Here is a 21004-nt window from a genome sequence, read left to right on the forward strand (position 1 = left end):
CCCCCGTTCTCATTTAATTACACTGGCTCCCTGTGCACTGCCGGATTGATTATAAAAACCTTCTACTCACCTTCAAAGCCCTCCACAATCTAGCCCCCATCTACATCACTGACCTCCTCCAGGAGTACACCCCCTCCCACACCCTCCGCTCATCCTCTACTGGACTTCTATTCATCCCCAGCTCACGTCTCAGCACCATGGGTGCTCCAGCTTTCAGCTGCTCAGCTCCCAGACTCTGGAACTCCCTGCCCCCACATGTCCGACAGTCTGACTCCATATCATTTAACATTTAAATCCCAACTAAAAACCCATCTGTTTAAACTGGCATATTCACTATAACCTGTGTGTCAAGTTCAAGTTGCTTTATTAGTTGTCATAGTAAAATACAGAATACTTTTCCATTAAATGCTTTTTTCTGTATGAGCTCCTGGGAGTGTGCTAGATAAAAAATAGATAAAAGTATAAAATAGAAAAAGTCAAGAGTACGTAAACAAAAAGTGTTCAGTCAATATACATATATACAATATACAATACAGAGTAAAAAAGAGTAACAGTGAGGTACAATGCAGAAATGGGATGAGGTACAACTTAGGGTAAGGTGCAATGAGGTATGAATTTTTGTGCAAATCTCTTTACCAATAAATATAAAGAGTGTTAAAGTGTCTAAAGTGAGTAAAGTGGGTGTTACGGTGAGTGTTTATTTAAAGTGAGTGTGTACGTGTGGATGTGTGTGCTGTGAGTAGATGATGGGTTGTTACATAGTGTCATTGTCGTTGTCGTTGAGCATCCTGATGGCCTGGGCCCAGGAGTTCAAAACATTGAATCCCTATTGATTGATTGATTGATTGATTGATTGATTGAACATTTTAATTAACAGATTGCAGAATGGGTACAGTACAGTACAGCTCAATACACAACATTTTTAGGGGGATGCAGACCAGAGAAAGACTTTCGTCTTGTTTACATCAGGGTCCCCCATTTTTTATTCATAATGAGTTGAAATTAATTAATACAAATCTGATCCAATCAGATAGGGATTACAAGTTTTGAACTCCTGGGCCCTGGGGATAGAAGCTCCTTCTAAGTCTCTCTGTACTGGCCATGAGACTATGGTACCGCTTGCTTGACCGCAGCAGTTCAAAGAGGCAGTTGTTTGGGTGACTGTTCTATACTCCTTATTTAATTTTTTTTTTAACTTCACTGTTTTATACTTCCTGTTGTTTGTTTTGTTTTTAACTTTGACTTGCCAAGACCACTATTTTTTTTACTTTGACTGTCTTGCTTTGTTTTCATGACCTGTAAGGTGACCTTGGGTGTTGAATTGTTGAAAGACGCCCCCAAATACAATTTATTATAATTATAATTATAATTATAATAATAATAATAATAATAATAATAATAATAATAATAATTATTATTATTATTATTATTATTATTATTATTATTATTATTATTATTATTATTATTATTATTATTATTATTATTATTATTATTATTATTATTATTATTATTATGTGCAAAATAAATTTGAGACATTATTATTTGGTTATGTGTCCCTTTAAGATAAACAGACTAGGATATAATGCGGCATATAATAAGCCATAGGGGGATGGGTAGAGATCTTCAATAGGGGTTTTTATCCAAAGCCATTCCGTTGTCTCTGAAGTTGAAAAGAATCGCATGAATAATGCAGAGCATTTCACCTGGAGCTGTGTGCTTTTCAAAAAGGAACGCCTCCCAACATTAAAACTGAACGCAGTTAGAAGGTTTACAGTGCACCTCCAAATTCCCCATTTAATTCATTTATCTTTCATTGTTTTGTTAAGGACATAATAATGTAGCAATTTAATTACAGATGGTTTTTTTTCTTCTCCTCTCTCTCCCTCCCTCTCTCTCTTCACCCCCCCCCCCCCCCCCCCCCCCTCTTGTTGTGCTGCTGGACACGCTCTCCACCAGATTCAAAGAGTAAGTAACTATTCATGTGTTATGATGAGTAATCATTCTTTCATTGCTTGGAGTGTGTGTTTGGTAAGGGCCATTTTCCCCCTCACATCTTCATTATTGAATGCTCCTCTAATAGTAAGTTCAGATACAATGCAAAGAGAAATATTGTCTCACTTTTAACTCATGTCGGTTTGACAGTTGGTAACCCGCAAAACTGCTGTGAAGACATGCTAGTGCGTCTCAACAGTAGCATCGTTGACATTTACAGAAATGAGACCATTTCGAATCTAAATATAACCTATTCAATATCTGTTGGCTTCAGAGTATTCATAGCGGTCTATTTCATAGTCATTGTGAAGATGTGGCCACATTGCTACATCACGGCAGGCGAATCTCAAGTTTAAAAATGTTCAACTCAAGCCGTGTTTGCGCCGCCTAGAGCCGAGCTGTGTCTCTCTCCATCCGTTCACATCTGTCCAGAGACTTTGTATACATTCGTGCCGCCTCTAAATTTCACTTTGCGTTTTTATTTTAACATACTTTTAGGATTAGCTGAGAATGATTTTTAAGGATACCCAATACAATACACTGCTTTGGCTTTTGAAGAATATCTTGCAGACAGACTGAATAGGTGCACATAGGATGTTTCTCATCATCCAAAGTGAAATCAGAAAATCAGAAATGTTGCAGATAGGAGGTTTTGTGTTTCAGCCATCGATATGCTATATGGCTAATGCCACTCCCTTGAAATTAATTTCCTTCAGCGAAATGGCGCAAAGCACCACTGAGTCGTCTCATAGCGTACTGGCTCAATGTTTAATCATGCAAGACATGATTTGTCTTCATAAGGACCAAATTATGAAATATTGTGTTGTCTCAGCCGGTGAGGTATGAGTCACGCTCTCCCAGTGAAAAGAACCGGCTGGCGACTCCATATGTATCAGAGGAGGCATGTGGTCGTCTACACCCTCCCAGAGCGACAGTAGGGCAGAATGTGGTAGTCTACACCCTCCCCAGAGCGACAGAAGGGCAGAATGTGGTAGTCTACACCCCCCCAGTAGGGCAGAATGTGGTAGTCTACACCTTCCCCAGACCCACAGTAGGGCAGCATGTTGTAGTCTACACCCTCCCCAGACCCACAGTAGGGCAGCATGTGGTAGTCTACACCCTCCCCAGACCCACAGTAGTGCAGCATGTTGTAGTCTACACCCTCCCCAGACTGACAGTAGGGCAGCATGTGTTAGTCTACACCCTCCCCAGACTGACAGTAGGGCAGCATGTGGTAGTCTACACCCTCCCCAGAGCGACAGTAGGGCAGAATGTGGTAGTCTACACCCTCCCCAGAGCGACAGAAGGGCAGCATGTGGTAGTCTACACCCTCCCCAGAGCGACAGAAGGGCAGCATGTGGTATTCTACACCCCCCCAGTAGGGCAGAATGTGGTAGTCTACACCCTCCCCAGACCCACAGTAGGGCAGCATGTTGTAGTCTACACCCTCCCCAGACCCACAGTAGGGCAGCATGTTGTAGTCTACACCCTCCCCAGAGCGACAGTAGTGCAGCATGTGGTAGTCTACACCCTCCCCAGACCCACAGTAGGGCAGCATGTGGTAGTCTACACCCTCCCCAGACCCACAGTAGGGCAGCATGTTGTAGTCGACTCTACACCCTCCCCAGACCCACAGTAGGGCAGCATGTTGTAGTCTACACCCTCCCCAGGCCCACAGTAGGGCAGCATGTTGTAGTCTACACCCTCCCCAGGCCCACAGTAGGGCAGCATGTGGTAGTCTACACCCTCCCCAGACCCACAGTAGTGCAGCATGTTGTAGTCTACACCCTCCCCAGACCCACAGTAGGGCAGCATGTGGTAGTCTACACCCTCCCCAGACCCACAGTAGGGCAGCATGTTGTAGTCTACACCCTCCCCAGACCCACAGTAGGGCAGCATGTGGTAGTCTACACCCTCCCCAGACCCACAGTAGTGCAGCATGTGGTAGTCTACACCCTCCCCAGAGCGACAGTAGGGCAGCATGTGTTAGTCTACACCCTCCCCAGACCCACAGTAGTGCAGCATGTGGTAGTCTACACCCTCCCCAGACCCACAGTAGGGCAGCATGTGGTAGTCTACACTTTCCCCAGAGCGACAGTAGGGCAGCATGTTGTAGTCTACACCCTCCCCAGACCCACAGTAGGGCATCATGTGGTAGTCTACACCCTCCCCAGACCCACAGTAGGGCAGCATGTAGTAGTCTACACCCTCCCCAGACCCACAGTAGGACAGCGCGATGACCAGGAAGGGAATTGGCGTAACGACTAAATTGGGGACATTTTTTTTTCTAAAAGCTGATGGAATACATCATAATGCTGATGAAAATGCCGCTGTGTGCATATTCTGAAACAGCGTTGGTCAAATTACCGACGACAAAAAACAAACCCTGTTCACTTCAGGCTCCCTCATGAGCCGTTTAGACGGTTAACCGACATTAAAATATTAGATGGGTTGTTTCGTCAGTGACATTTTTATTTCAAAAACTTATCAAGCCCTATTTCTTTGTTTGTTGTGATTCCGGTTGATCGTTCCCTCGCATGTGAACTTGAACCCATAATCATCTCTGTGACTCAAAACTGATGACAATCCGTTTGACAGGCGGCAGGCAGAATGTGCCAAAACAGCAAGGATTCAGATGGCGCTACCACCTGGCGGCAGGGCGAAGGCTGCTCCTCCCGCTGGCGCTCCGACTGCCAACCTCTACGAGGAGCTCGGGGACAGCAGCATGTGAGTTGACCCCGACCTCTCATTATATGTCCACTACGGTTAGTCCCGTCTCCCATTGTGCTCCCATTGTCTCTGTTCAAACATCACATCACTTGTTTGTGTTCTAAAAGGAACATTAATTAGTTGTGGGAGTGCGGGACATCGATCTTTTCAAATCTACCCTGTTGCGCCTCTCACATCTCTCTCTCTCTCTCTCTCTCTCTCTCTCTCTCTCTCTCTCTCTCTCTCTCTCTCTCTCTCTCTCTGTACTCCTTAGCTCCCTAACTGTGATGTGCTTTTCTTCTCTACACGCTACCATGTACCGTATATATATTGCTGCTCCGCTGGTGATTACCACAGTCGATAAAGTGCCTTTCCAATTAGGCTGTAGATGCATTTCATTGCAGCATTCTCCAAAGGTTGGTTACACTTTGTTTTGCCTTACTGGAAAGAGAACGGGAATAGATGTTCTGGCCCATCCTTGGTCATTGATTTTGAGGCAAATTAACTTTTTGCGTTCCTCATGTTTGTTACCCGCGTCCTGCAATGTTGCCATAAGCACAATCGGATTTGACCTCTCATGTTGAATAATACCCTGAACGTGCAATGAAATGTTAGTGTCAACACTACTGCTAACGTATGGCTGCTGTTAGGGGCGGTAATAGAAATGTAACAGGAAGCTGTAAAGAGTGCAGTGCTTACAGCAGCTGTTGACCAACACAAGGGAGCGAGCAGATGCTTTTCATTTGGAGGCAGCAGAAGAGGTCTCTTGGGGACAGCGATGTGGCCCGTGATGTTTATCTTGGGGTTATTTTCCAGGTTGCACTGGAAACAAGGGGAGGTGATCCCATAAAAGGCCTTATTAAAACACTGCCTAAGTGTTTTCCTAGGTAGAAGCGTCGTGTGTGTGTGTGTGTGTGTGTGTGTGTGTGTGTGTGTGTGTGTGTGTGTGTGTGTGTGTGTGTGTGTGTGTGTGTGTGTGTGTGTGTGTGTGTGTGTGTGTGTGTGTGTGTGTGTGTGTGTGTGTGTGTGTGTGTGTGTGTGTGTGTGTGTGTGTGTGTGTGAAAGAGAGAGAGAGACAGTGTGTGTGTGTGTGTGTGTGTGTGTGTGTGTGTGTGTGTGTGTGTGTGTGTGTGTGTGTGTGTGTGTGTGTGTGTGTGTGTGTGTGTGTGTGCGTGTGTGTGTGTGAAAGAGAGAGAGACAGTGTTTGTGTGTGCGTGTGTGTGTGTGTGTGTGTGAAAGAGAGAGAGACTGCGTGTGTGTGTGAAAGAGAGAGAGAGACTGTGTGTGTGTGTGTGTGTGTGTGTGTGTGTGTGTGTGTGTGTGTGTGTGTGTGTGTGTGTGTGTGTGTGTGTGTGTGTGTGTGTGTGTGTGTGTGTGTGTGTGTGTGCGTGCGTGTGTGTGAAAGAGAGAGAGACAGTGTTTGTGTGTGTGTGTGTGAAAGAGAGAGAGAGACTGCGTGTGTGTGTGAAAGAGAGAGAGAGACTGTGTGTGTGTGTGTGTGTGTGTGTGTGTGTGTGTGTGTGTGTGTGTGTGTGTGTGTGTGTGTGTGTGTGTGTGTGTGTGTGTGTGTGTGTGTGTGTGTGTGTGTGTGTGTGTGTGTGTGTGTGTGTGTGTGTGTGTGTGAAAGAGAGAGAGAGAGACCGTGTGTATGTTTTGGATGAACGTGTAGTATGTTTTTGCGCACATGTGATGAAGAGAACAGGAGAATACATTATCTTCTGTATTTTGGTATTTTGTATACATCTTTGCCTATCACACATTAGATTAGATTAAATGTATTGTCATTTAACAGCACAAATACAGTACAACAAAAATAGGTTTGGCATTTAACCAGAGTAAAACAAAATTAACAGTAAAGTGCAATAGCAATGTACAGGTGATATAAGTAAGTATATAAAGTAATAACGCTAATCAGATTGGGTACAGTGTTATAGTATCATTACAGCATTTATAGATACTACAGAGTAATACAGGTATAAAGACCCTATGGTAGTATGTCATACTGGCCAGCAGTATAACTAGTAAGAGTAGGTAAGGAGTATGTACAGATATAGATATAGTATCTACATGTATGTAAAAAGGGATTATATGCAGGTATATACAGACAGATGTGGATAAATATATATACAATAAATAGACATTTACATATACTGTACATATATATATATATATATATATATATATATATATATATATATATATATATATATATATATATATATATATATATATATATATATATATATATATATATACAGATATATCTTGTATATTGTATATGTATCACTGTACATATTATACTACAACTCTGTACATACATCTGATTAGCACTACACTCAGTAGTACTCATTTGTATATTTTGTACCCAGTTTAACCACCTGTGTATTGTATATTGATGTTGGACTTTACTGCTACATTTGCACTCTGGTTGGATGCCAAACTTCTTTCCATTGTACTGTACTTGTGCTGTATAATGACAATACATTTGAATCTAATCTAATTGTACATGCTATTATACAGAGTGCTATGGGTTATATGCAGGTGTACACATACACTCATCCTTCCATCTAACCTTCACCCTCGTTGACATTCCGTCTCCCGCTCTGATCCTCTTACCACACGTCTGTCTTTCCATCCATGTCTCTCTGTGTCGTACCTCATTTCCATTCCCCGGCTCTCTCTGGATTCAGACTGCAGTAAGTACAGCCAGAACGGGGCCCATGTATAGGATCAATATCGTATGTGATTACAATGTAGGAACAGCAAAGACCCCGCCTCGCTTGCTGCCAAGAGCTTGCTGTATTTTTAACAGGGACATATTATGTTCTTTTCAATCATTTTAATTATCTACCATCTCTATCCTCCTTTATATTGAACATGTCTTTGGTGGGTGTAACACAAGCCATATTTAAAATGAATTATTTCCCTCCCTGCCTGGCTACCCCCGACACCCAAAAGGAAAAACTTTTAGAAACTGAGCAGTACATTAGGTAGGCAGTGTTCCTGGCTTAAAAAAAAAAAAAAAAAAAACACAGCTAATTGATTCATCAACGCTTTTTCATCGCTTGTGTCCCACTCGTGATATCACACAGGGCAATAATTCTGGACAGTTTATAGGCATATTCAACTAAAGCCAAACAGCAAGGCATACCTATGCCATTTTCCACGCCGCCTAAATAACATTTCAGACTGCCAAATGCATACCAACACCATGGAAAACCCATTTTCCATAACATGTCCCCTTTAAGATACAATTCTGGCATTTGGTTGTTAGACATGTTAACCAAATGTCTTGTTAATAGTTCATATTTGTATATAGTGCTTTAAAGTCCCAGATTTCTTATTTACTGCCATGAACCTATTTTGTTTCCATCTGATGTGATAAATGCAGCTCTTGTTTATTTAGAGAGATGTCGCTTCAGTAGGTATCCCACAGAAACACCCCCATACCCCCCTTTGCCATTGAAGTCAAGCCATCTCTCCATCACGTTCTGTTTCCATTAACTTCATATCACGGCCTCTTGGTATCATCACAACTGAACTAATGCGTGGGTAATGTTGACATATTATATGTTTCATCCTCTACAAGAACGCATCACTTATCACATTCAATTCAACTTCCATGACACTATAGAGAGCATTCTGTGATGTCATTATGGCTTTGACGGTGATTCAGCAAAGTACAAGACGCTTGTAAAGGAAGTTTGTACTGAGGACCGTCAATATCACAAAAGTATCTCAAATTTCGGGAAAGAAGGATATTCAAGGGTATTATGGCTTTTTTACACAACAGATCCCAATGCATGTGTACTTTTACCTTACAAAAGATTCAACATATTACATACACATAATAATAAAAGGAACACACACACACACACACACACATACAATACCTATTGTATGGAATCAAATAATCAATACTGAGAGTCACATGAGTGAAGACTGGAACAGTACCTCAGACGAAGAACCATATAACTCCATTTTAGGTTTTCAGAGGAACAATGTTTTCAAACGTTATCACCTAAAGATGTTGTTTTCATTCATAGTTAAAGACGCTAGAGGTTGAGTTACTTTCTTTGTGATATTACACATACAGTACATTTATTTTGTCATATACAATTGGATTGACTTTATAACTGTAAAATAATGGTTCCATCGAAAATATTTCAACTTATGTGGTTCTTGGTCTCAAGCTTTCTCTCCTCCGCTTCGCTCAGCCGCCCCCTCACTGTTCATTCTTCATCTGTGTTTCAAGTCTTTCTCCTCTCCACCTCCACCTCTTACCGGAGCAGGGCTCAAAAGTCTGTCATTGAGGAGGCCGATCGCCAGCGGATTCTTAGCACCTTCGCCTGTCGCGCCATCACGCCCCGAGGCAACGGAACACTGTGCGGCAACCTGCCCATTAAGTCCGAGAGCAACAACGTGACCTTCCTGTCCGACTGCCGGCCCCTCACCACCCTCAACCCCGCTCGCGGCGACACCGGTCCCCCCGACAGCGCGGACGCCTCTGCGGGGGGGGTGGGATCGTCTCAGCAGTGGCCCCCCCCCTCTCCGTCCAACTCTACTGGCTCGGGGTGGTCCATGCCTAGACAGTCTCTTATGGATCCTGCGGAGTGGGAGCTGCAGCTGATCCAAGCGGACACGAGAGGCAGAGAGGAGCTAGAGAGTCTGGACTTACTCAGTGGCCGCAGCAGCAGCACGGAGACCAAGCTGTCCGTCCGAGAGCAGGCCAGGCAGTTTGAGCAGCAGGCCCTGCAGGACGTGACCTCCAAGCACGGGAGCCCCCGCCTCTCCCCCATCCTGCTCAGGGATAGAGACGGCGTCGACATGCTTGAGCTCAGCTCTGAGACCCTGCTCTCCCTCTTAAACTGCCCCTACGGCCCCATGTCAGTGGGCAGGGACATGCCCGCCAGGATTATCATCACCCCGGGGGTGCACTCCCCACCCTTGACCTCCGGCCAGAGGCCTACTCCCCCTGTCCTGAGAAGGTTCAGCTCCAGCATCTCCAGCTGCATGACAGCGGAGCCCTGTGAGGTAACGCTGGAGATCATACCAGACCCACCGGAGAGGCCGCCGCCCCCTCCTCCTCCTCCACAGCAGCCCCCTCCCCCTCCCCCATTATCCTGCCCACCTCCTACTCCACCCTTCGCCCCTCCGCCTGTTCCTTTCCACCTTCGTGAGAGGAGACATCTTCTCCCGTCCACTCCTCCGAAGCGGGCTGCTCCCCCACCCCCGTCTCCCCCTCCACTCCCGCCATCCACTCCCTCCCCCACCAGTGTTAAGTTTGTCCCAACCTTCTTGCCGTCTATGTCCTCGCTCCGCCCAGTTTCAGCCCGTTCCCATCCCTCGACCCCTCCTCCACTGCCTGGTGAGAGCGGGAAGAAGAGAGAGCTCAAGGGGATCCTGAAGAACATCCAGAATATCGCTGACATCGAGAGGTCTGTTGCCAACCTGTACAGCCAAGTAGACAAAAATTGCAAGATGCCCAAATTCAACAAGAAACCTCAAACGACTGAGGAAGTAGAGGGTGCTAACAACAAACTGCCAGGCTTGGACACTCCCCGTGAGCAGAGCAGACCAAACCCTGACACTAACTCCACCCCCGCGGTCCGGCTAATCTCGACGACGAACACAACCTTGACTGGAAATGGAATAGCCTCGACTGAAAATAGAATTACCTTGACTGGAAATGGAATAACCGTGACTGAAAATGGAACATGCCAACTGAACATGGCAGCAGAGGTGAGGCAGACCAGCCAACTGAACATGAACTCTGTTCAGGACCCCGCCCGACACTTTCCCGCTCAGTCCACCATCTTCTGACTCCATTCTCTTTGATTCCCATTCTCATTCAACTCATTTGTATGTCCCCATGCCTCTGTTTTTTTTTTGTTGTTTCTTAAAGGCTTTTTTACATTAGTCAAAAGACATAATATACAGTATTGGTTTCTCGAGAGAAGTAAAAAATACTTTTTTACATGATACCTTGTGACCTTTGTATGTTTAAAATCAAACTTTAGTTGCCACCAGCCAACAAGTGTAAGCAGCACTGCCACAATGACTGTATGATGTGTTCCCTGGCATTGTAATAGAAGCTCATATAAAGCAGTTCTGTTCCTTTTCTTTTCTAATGGTTCCATCTACGAGGTAACTGTGCTGCTCATCCTTCACTCTATTCAAATCTATGTATTTGAAGAAAACGGGCTCAACGCAGAATTCATCCCTACCCCTCCATTCGCTGTATTCACACGGCGGCCATATTGCTCTTATGTCATGCTCAGGTTCTTTTCCACCCTGCTCCCACAACAGGGTGGCAAGGAACCCGACCTGCACGGGACATAAGACCAAAATGGCCACCGTGTGAACATGGTCAATATGCAATCACATGACTACCAACTACCAAGTGTATAGTGTTCAGTCTTGCAGTGTGTTTGAAGGTCTGTTCTCCAGTTTATACTGGCGGTTATTTAAAATCCTCACATATGTTAGGGATTAATGCTTTGTAAACGTATTTAACCAGGACACACTGAAGCTGAAGTTCATCCGAAGCATTTAAATAAAAAGCATTTAAATAAGTACTGTAATTTGTTCATCAGTTCTTGTCACTCTGTCACACAGTCACATTTAACTCATTGGACGCCAGAGGTCGCTGTGTACCGTGTGGTAAGAAGAAGAAGAAGAAGTTGCCTTTGAGAACCAATGGTTCTCGAGCCGTAACGGCACATGGGGCAGGAGCCTATCTCCTGTTTCCGTAGCGTGAGGCAGCTTGATGTACAAGTACACCCCTTGGACATGACACTAGTATGTCGCAAGGACTTCCCCCCAAACCAACCCTTGATGCTGAGTGTCAAGCAGGGAGGCTATGGGTACCATTTTTTAAATAGTCTTTGGTATGACTCTGCCGGGGCTTGAACTCCAAGCCTCCCGAACTCAGGGCGGACACTCTACCCACGAGGCCACTGAGCCGGTGTGGTAAGAAGGCCACCGCTTTAAAGTGTACGGATACATGGCGGTGTTTGCAGGGCTCAAACTATATTAAATATCATAGCTATGGATATAATACTATTGCCCATTTGACATTGAGTATCTATCATTCAATTTGTGAAAAAGAAATAATTTTTTCATCCATACATTCCCGTTTTATACCGTGGTGAATATGAGTATAGTTTTAGAGTAAGCCTGTCTAATCCCAGAAAACGTTGCTATGCAGCGTTTAGTGCATTTCACAAAAAACGTAGCGTTTCTCGCCTGTATCAACAATCAATCTGAAATCAACGCTATATTATCGGTATTATGTTTCATCAGGAATGCATGAAAGGGTGGGGGACGGGTCGTTTTTCCATGCTTTGATCGCCACCAACGGAATACGTTACACACACACATGGCGGATCGCAGTGAATGGATGCTTGGATCAACGCAAGATTGATACCATATAGCCCTTACCTTGACTAGGATGTACTCCAAAAAGAATATTCCAATTATCTGATCGCCATTCCAAGTATTGATGTCGATCGTGTTGCCAACATAATCCACAAAAGAACATGAACCGGGAGTGCTTGATTCTCCTCAATCCATGCATTATAAACGCTTCTCCTGCCCGACAAGGAAAACCCGGACCGGACTTTTTAGATCGACGCACAGCCCAAGCCAGAGAGTTTCAAAGGATGTGCAATACCGGCCGCAAGGCGGCGGTATTGGACGTTTGCGATCTCAGACTCATTCCCAATGATAACACAGGCTCCCTCGATGGATTATGAATGGGAATATCGAATAAAAGAAATAACGATAGAAAGCCCGAGAAATCTCGGGTCTGGCGCCCAACGCATGGCGAATTAACCCGGGATATCTCGGGTCTGGCCCCGAATGTGTTAAGGAATTGTGGCTTGGTAGTCAGTGTAATTTAATGAGGGGGGGGGGGGAACAACATGGTTCTCACTGGCCCTTTTTATATATATATATATATACTTTTTTTTAGAAGGGGCCATTTTATGGTTACATAGAACATTTAAGGAGTTCTTATGAGAATAATGTATAGAGTCACACACACATACACATGACCCACAGAGACACATCTTCATATTTAGGTCAAAGCGCGAGGCGAAGCAGCCGAGCAGGCTGACCACCGGGGGAGCTGTATTGTCATGTCAACACTGGTCCTCACAGCATGATGAAATGGTCACTGCGTTGTCAGGCTGCACTTTGGAAGAGGCTAATTAGAGATGCAATCCATCCTCAATCAACACTGGTCCTCACAGCATGATGAAATGGTCACTGCGTTGTCAGGCTGCACTTTGGAAGAGGCTAATTAGAGATGCAATCCATCCTCAACCACCAGGCCCAGTGCCTGTGGGACTGTCGACTATTCCGCCTTCCTCCCCCTTCTCCTCCCTCCAGCCTCTCTCTCTCTCTCACTAACACGTACCTCTTCCTAGTGTCTCTCTCTCAGCCATCCCGTTCCATTATCCTCTTTACAATCACAGCAGCACCGCTATCTTTCACATCCCCTGTTTCAAATGTTCTATCTTCATGTTTTTCTTTCTTTCTTTTTTTCGCACACTCCCACCCCTGTCTCTTTCCAACATATACCCCTGGTGTGTTTTTATCCCCCACCTCCCTAGGCCTCAGCGCACCCCCCCCCTAGGCCTCAGCACACCTCCCTTTCCAGAGCGATGAAATGTTTGATTCATCACGAGGTTCCCCTGATACGCAGGTCGAAGGCCTACTAATTGTGGATTCCGTGTTCGTTACATGGGGTAATCTCTCCTGTCAGGAGGCTGGAGGCTCAGGTGGCGTTTTCCCCCCTGAGAGAGCGGTCTGCTCCGACCAACACACATTCCACACAACTAGTTTTCCTTTATTTCCTCCGATGCCATTGATTTTTATCACTGCATCTTTGAACGTCTCCCGCTGTCTCCCGCTGATACATTAAGCTGGTAGAAGGACGATACATCACACAAGGCTACCTACGCATTTGCAAAACAAAACATTTTGGAGAGCGGTAGAATTCTGCATATCGTCGGCATAATAATGGTTTCATCGGGACTACTGTGCACCAAAGATCGTATGATAATCGCCAGAGTGAAATAATCATGAACTAATCATTCCATCTTAATATATTAAAGTTATGCTATAAGCCAGGTTTGTTGGTGTTACAATCAAGTATAAGTGACTTGCCCTAAGGCCTTCACAGTCACAGGAAATATGACTTGTTTCCCCAGTAGGCCTTGATTGTAGCGTGGTGGACAACAAGGAAGTCGGACACGTTTTACCAAAAAATTACAATATTTATTGAACAGCTAGTCTAAAGGTACAACAAGTGGAGAGCTGGGTGCTCCAACCTCCATGGTTCAGGATATAACAAAAAGAAAGCACATGGACAAAAATATAGCAAGGAGCAAATGGTCAAGAATAGTGAGCACGGCTGGGAGAGCACTTCTGAGAGCACTCTGGTAAGCGACACTGTGATGAGCAAACTGCAGTGATGAGCTCCTGGTCAGTCTGTTTGTAGGGTGTGGAGCCTCGTCACCACAGCTGTGATCAATTACATAGACAACCATGTTAATTGCAAGAAAGAAAACAGTGTGTGGATTACACCTCACCAATTAGTGACACCACACTCACAAACCACAATGTGAATATACACCACAGACAGTAAGTATACCCTCCACCATGTGAAAGTACACATAACAGTCGGCATGGCTGAAAATCTACCTATTCAGCGCATGCATCACTGATTCCCTATGAAATGACTGTTGTGATTGGTGAGCTAGCTGTCATAGGCTTTCTTTGGGGCGGGCCTACGATATTTGTGACAGTAAAGTAATAATGACTCTATGCATTGAATTGTGTTAAATGATGCTAATGGAGGATATTATTTGACACGGCCGAGCATCCCTGTGTTAACATGCACCATTAATTCTCGTAGTTAATTGACTGCTGTTGAGATGGTTGAGGAGTTTCTGTCCAACATCCTTGAGGATGAATGTTTAAGTGTCCATTCATTATTTTGTGTGGACCTCGCACTCCTGGCCGTAAAACATCCCCTTATCCCGTGCTCCCCCCTCCCCTTAGCCCCCTTCAGTCGAAACCTGCCTAGGGTACCTGTCCACTAGACCATTAGTCTTGCTGTTTCCTAGAGCTCGCAGCAGCCAACCCAGCAGGTCATCCATCAGATCCCACGCCCACCAGCCCCATCGGCAGCCTGGGAGGTGTGGCCGTAACAGGCTATGCCCTGTCCCTGCCCCCTAATAACAGATTACAGCTCTCCGGAGGAAAGTCACATCATCGCTTGGCCATATATCTGAGTGTGTGAGAGTGGTCATTACTCACAGGCTCAGATGGGTACAGTTGTACGCCGGTGAACTCTGAGGTCGGCTCCATTAAAACCCAGTCTCATTGACTTGTACTGTATGCAGCACCACACTGTTTAGTGCTTCTACAACACCAAGGATAACTCGCCGTTGTTTTTGCGAAGCGTCTGCTCAGACTCCAGTGTGAATTCACATTAGTCCCCACGTGTCGTGGGTGAAAAAGATAGGACTTGGTTGAAACTAGGCATATTATGCTGAGACGGACAATTTCTTTGTCGGATTTGCATTTGTGTTTTATGAGAAGTTTCCTTCGAAGCAGCAATGTGTCCTTGAATAACAATGTCTTTGTTCTAATCTGATGGGACATTAATCTAGATACTGTCTATACAGTCACGTGTGACTTTTTCTTTTCTTTTCTTTTTCCTATTCCAATCTTCCCAAACCTCTTTAAATGTTTACATTCATCTTGGTATTTTATCTGTTCAGATGTGGAAAATGGAAATGGTCTACATCAAATGATAACATTGTTGCTTTTATGCAGTCAAAAAAAATAAATGCAACCCTGTTGAATTGCGCAGTAAGTAAAAGTGAAACATCCACTGGTCAGCAGAATATACACATTGTAGTGCTGTAGAATTCATGTGTCATTCATATAAATGCACTTAAGACATAACCATACTGATTATTGTAATGTACTTACTTGTGTTTCTCCCCGATGGCGCGCAGGAGGCGAGGCTACGGCAGACCGGTAAGCAATCTTATTGGCTTTTCCTTTTTGTTGAATGTATTTGTGTGCGTAGACATTTTGTCACTCTCAGGGCGGCTTGAGGCGGCTTATTCCCCATTATTCTTATCTGCCCCTCACTCGATGGGAACCGCTGAATGAGATTAAGATGAGATCTCAGAGAGATAGGACTCCTGACATTGACATTACCGGTTACATTTTGGTGCGAAAGCACTCGCATTCCTCTCAAATATGTTGTGTATATTAAGTGACAGATAAGCATTTGGGGCTGTTTTTTCTTTATTATTAGTTGGCAAAGAGAAACACAAAAGCCAAAGATAAAGTGACAACATTTCTGACAATATTTGACATCATAACAGTCCCCTCCAAATTATGACCTTGAAACAACCTATGAACCGTCAACAATCAGAAGTACATGATGTTTTACTTTTGATTAGGTGCAATTGACCTATATCAAACCCCACGCTCTTTTATTGATCCTCCAATCACAACTGTTGCTTCCATCGGACAAAACTAAGTAACAGTTCGCAACAGTTGTGATGATTTTTTTACCTTGTCGTTGCTAAATTGCCTTTCTGTCCACGTCTTGTTATTACGCTTCACGAACGCTCCTCAGCGTTTCCTTCTGTCATCTTTTCCTCACGTTTCTCTCCCCTCTTTTCTTTTGCCATCGACATTTCAACTTTTCATTTGTCCGTATAGCTGTTCTCTATGGAATCTGTATGGCCTCGACATAGGTAACATAGGTGGTCGGAAGGAGCAACTGAACAATCGCTGTGTTCTGTGGGTTGGTTGGTTGATGCGTCTGTATGTACCTGCATTTGTTGGCCAACCTCCAATGCCCGATTCATCACACACACACACACACACACACACACACACACACACACACACACACACACACACACACACACACACACACACACACACACACACACACACACACACACACACACACACACACACACACACACACACACACACACACACACACACACACACACACACACACACACACACACACACACACACACACACACACACACACACACACACACACACACACACACACACACACACACACACACACACACACACACACACACACACACACACACACACACACACACACACACACACACACACACACACACACACACACACACACACACACACACACACACACACACACACACACACACACACACACACACACACACACACACACACACACACACACACACACACACACACACACACACACACACACACACACACACACACACACACACACACACACACACACACACACACACACACACACACACACACACACACACACACACACACACACACACACACACACACACACACACACACACACACACACACACACACACACACACACACACACACACACACACACACACACACACACACACACACACACACACACACACACACACACACACACACACACACACACACACACACACACACACACACACACACACACACACACACACACACACACACACACACACACACACACACACACACACACACACACACACACACACACACACACACACACACACACACACACACACACACACACACACACACACACACACACACACACACACACACACACACACACACACACACACACACACACACACACACACACACACACACACACACACACACACACACACACACACACACACACACACACACACACACACACACACACACACACACACACACACACACACACACACACACACACACACACACACACACACACACACACACACACACACACACACACACACACACACACACACACACACACACACACACACACACACACACACACACACACACACACACACACACACACACACACACACACACACACACACACACACACACACACACACACACACACACACACACACACACACACACACACACACACACACACACACACACACACACACACACACACACACACACACACACACACACACACACACACACACACACACACACACACACACACACACACACACACACACACACACACACACACACACACACACACACACACACACACACACACACACACACACACACACACACACACACACACACACACACACACACACACACACACACACACACACACACACAAGGCAGCCGCGCACTTCCGGGCACCTATTAAGAGTCTGCGTGCTTTTTTCCACTGTAACCTTGAACGTAAACAGTGAATTCTCTCTGCATTCTGTCATTGTCTCCTCTCACCGTCCCTTCGCTCCCTTTTCCTCTCTACCATTCTATGGCAGCAACAGCAACTGCTGAGGCCATCTCTTCTGAGACCTGAGGTAGAAACCCTACTGCTTTCCTTAAGTCACAGGGATATAGTCATTCTGCTGTATGCTTGTGTCCTGCCTCTGTTCTCTTCTCTGCTGCTGTGTTTTACTAAGGCCTGCTGATGTGTTTCTCTCTCTCTCTGCCTGTTTGAAATGCAGGATCTCTCCATGGAGTCGGGCATCGACTCGCAGGACTACTATAATTATTACGACCAAGGGTGAGCCCACAGCCCGCACCGCCTCTCATCAGTCTTTCTCACTAATCCAGGGAATTGATCTCCATCGGTTCAGCTCAAGTAAAAAATAAACACACCATTTAAAAAAATATATATAAACACACCATTAAGTCTTATTTATCATGAAGTTGCTTTCCACCTCCCTGTGCTGCTGAGACGCCTGGGGACGGGGAGTTATCTCAGTCAAATTCAGAAGGAGGTTAGGTATTACGTACCGTACCATCTCTAGGTGTTTACCACTCTCTACTCCAAATTATACCAATTACTCTGCCTCTTGTTGCTGTGCACCTGAGACAGTGTGGTTCTCCTCCAGCTTAATGGATAGAGGGTGTTTCGCCTGCCGTCGGTACATTGAATCGTCCATATGGTCTAAAGTTGGCATGGGGGGGAGGTGGGTGCTGGAACAGCTGCTGAGCAATTGTTCTTCATTAAACACTACTTCTCTGCAGCGGCGCCTTGCAAACACCCTCCAAAGCCACGCCGGGAGCGGGGACGAGCTATATAGACCTTGCAGGCTCACACTATGACTAACTTTAAGAAGGGGGCCTTGTTGAATTTAAATGTTTAATTGCCTCACTACTTACTCAGCGACTTCACTTCTCATCATCCTTGCTAATTCCGATTACCTCAGCTGATGCACTGTGTGTGTGTGTGTGTGTGTGTGTGTGTGTGTGTGTGTGTGTGTGTGTGTGTGTGTGTGTGTGTGTGTGTGTGTGTGTGTGTGTGTGTGTGTGTGTGTGTGTGTGTGTGTGTGTGTGTGTGTGTGTGTGTGTGTGTGTGTGTGTGTGTGTGTGTGTGTGCATCACAGAGCCCTGCACCAGGCTAATTATATTTTCAAGACGGTCAGGAAGCCCCTATTGCTGCTGAGTGTGCTTTCACTGTAACCTGGTCCATCAGTGATCCATTTATATTTAAGGAGAGGGGCACAGCTTAATGGCAGTTAAGCTGTTAATCCAGCCATTGCCAGCCTCTGTGGTACTCTGAGTCACCCCCTGCATGTTCACAAGGTGCTGGTAATTCAGATTGCCACTGGCCTTTACCACAGGCTCCCCACTGATTAGATACGGTGTAATGACGGAGGGTATGCCGTCAGTCGGTGACAGGAACACAGATCCACGTTGGCCAGTTAGACACAGATGTTAATGCATAATTCAGATTGATGCTGACCCCACATTGCATCTCATTTACAAGCTAAATGCTGATCGCCACACTGGGCTCTGAATCTACCGTCGCTCACAGACATAATGTGGACAGAAGATAACCTCCCTTATGTTATGCTACTGCGCACATCATGTAACCTTATTATGACAATTTACCGCACATTGTTAACTCTATAGCTGCTCCTATGTGTGACACATTATAGGCCCGTTATGGGCCCAGTATTTGATTCAAACCTAAACAAAAGTACCAAAAATTATAAATAACTAGAATTGGGTGCTCATTGAAGCATTGTAGCACATATGTCCGCTGCATGCTACCGTATAGTTGGTAATAAATATGCCCCCCCCCCATAAATGATGGATGTATGTGTTTTATGTCGTCTCTTGTGGCCTTTTCAGGATGTGTGTGAGTCACAAGTCCTTTCTTACAATTTGTGATTTTGTTCATGCTTTTGTTTTTGTTCCGCCTACCGCAGACATGAAAATAGATGGAGACATGTTTTCATTCTCTAGTAGTTGACTGACTGAGCTCTTGATACAAGGACTGACAACAGTCATTGAATTGGCATCACAGGAGTAAAACAGATACCTATTCTTATTTACAGTGTGTTAAGAGAGTTCCAATTGGCATTTTTTCCATCTACAGAAATGTAATTATTAATTATTAAATTGGGGCTTTTCATAATTTACCATTGAATAATTTTTTTTTGTGTACTAGCATTTGCTGATTTGCAGTATTAGCTGACCTATAGATATTATTGTGCCATATAATTAATTTGTCTGTTTTCACCATATTCATCATTTCATGCAATCCACACTTTGAGTCAACGTGACGCTTCTCTTATGCCTCCATAATAAAACAACAAATCTTTGTTGTCTTCGGCAGATATGACCTTCCTCAATATGGCAGTCGCAGGAAGCTGATCGCTCCCATGTATGACGAGTACGGAGAGGTGATCATGGAGGATGATTACTACAGCCCTCATGGCCCTGGGGTATAGTAGACTATCTATCCTTTAAAGACACAATGTCCTTTTGCCCTTGTGAGCTCATTTACCCAGTAATATTGTGCACCTATTTAACAATAAGTGCAAAAAAATTATAATAATCATAACTTTATATCAAAATCCAATAACTTTTTCCTACCAGCACAACATATTTTCAATTTCAAGTTTCAAGTTTGCTTTTATTTGTCACGTATAAAGTACATGTACATTACAGTGAAATGCTTGGTTGAGCCCCTGAGAATGTGCTTCATACAGTAAATCTTTTTTAAATAAAACTAAGTAAAAGAGGAATAGATTCCCAACACTATACAAATATACAATATACAAACTAAAGTACAACCTAAGTACATTTGAGTACTTGCGTCATACCGGTGTGTGCATTGAAGATTCCAACCAATAATATCATAACATAATTTTTAATTCCTTCTCCCTCCCGTCATATGAAAGGTAGCTAACGTGACCTCATC

General features: G+C 44.6%; 2 protein-coding genes across 2 annotated transcripts in view; both read left to right on the top strand.

The window, feature by feature from the left end:
• Positions 1-21004, top strand: part of LOC311234736 (protocadherin-15-like) — a gene marked incomplete at its 3' end in the record, with an annotated part of 504680 nt that overhangs the window by 477792 nt on the left and 5884 nt on the right. Inside the window, exons 28-32 of the mRNA XM_084321979.1 lie at positions 4591-4719; positions 15738-15759; positions 18108-18146; positions 18294-18352; positions 20417-20525. Coding sequence (XP_084178105.1) covers positions 4591-4719; positions 15738-15759; positions 18108-18146; positions 18294-18352; positions 20417-20525 — 358 coding nt within the window. The remainder of the gene's footprint in view (positions 1-4590; positions 4720-15737; positions 15760-18107; positions 18147-18293; positions 18353-20416; positions 20526-21004) is intronic.
• LOC311234116 (protocadherin-15-like) lies at positions 8875-10524 on the top strand (the record flags this gene model as incomplete). Its single annotated transcript, XM_084321232.1, has 1 exon — positions 8875-10524. One exon carries the CDS (start codon positions 8875-8877, stop codon positions 10522-10524), a length of 1650 nt encoding a protein of 549 aa, XP_084177358.1.

This window comes from Notolepis coatsorum (genome assembly GCF_963971535.1).
Source record: "Notolepis coatsorum genome assembly, chromosome: 9".
NCBI classification, from domain to species: domain Eukaryota; kingdom Metazoa; phylum Chordata; class Actinopteri; order Aulopiformes; family Paralepididae; genus Notolepis; species Notolepis coatsorum.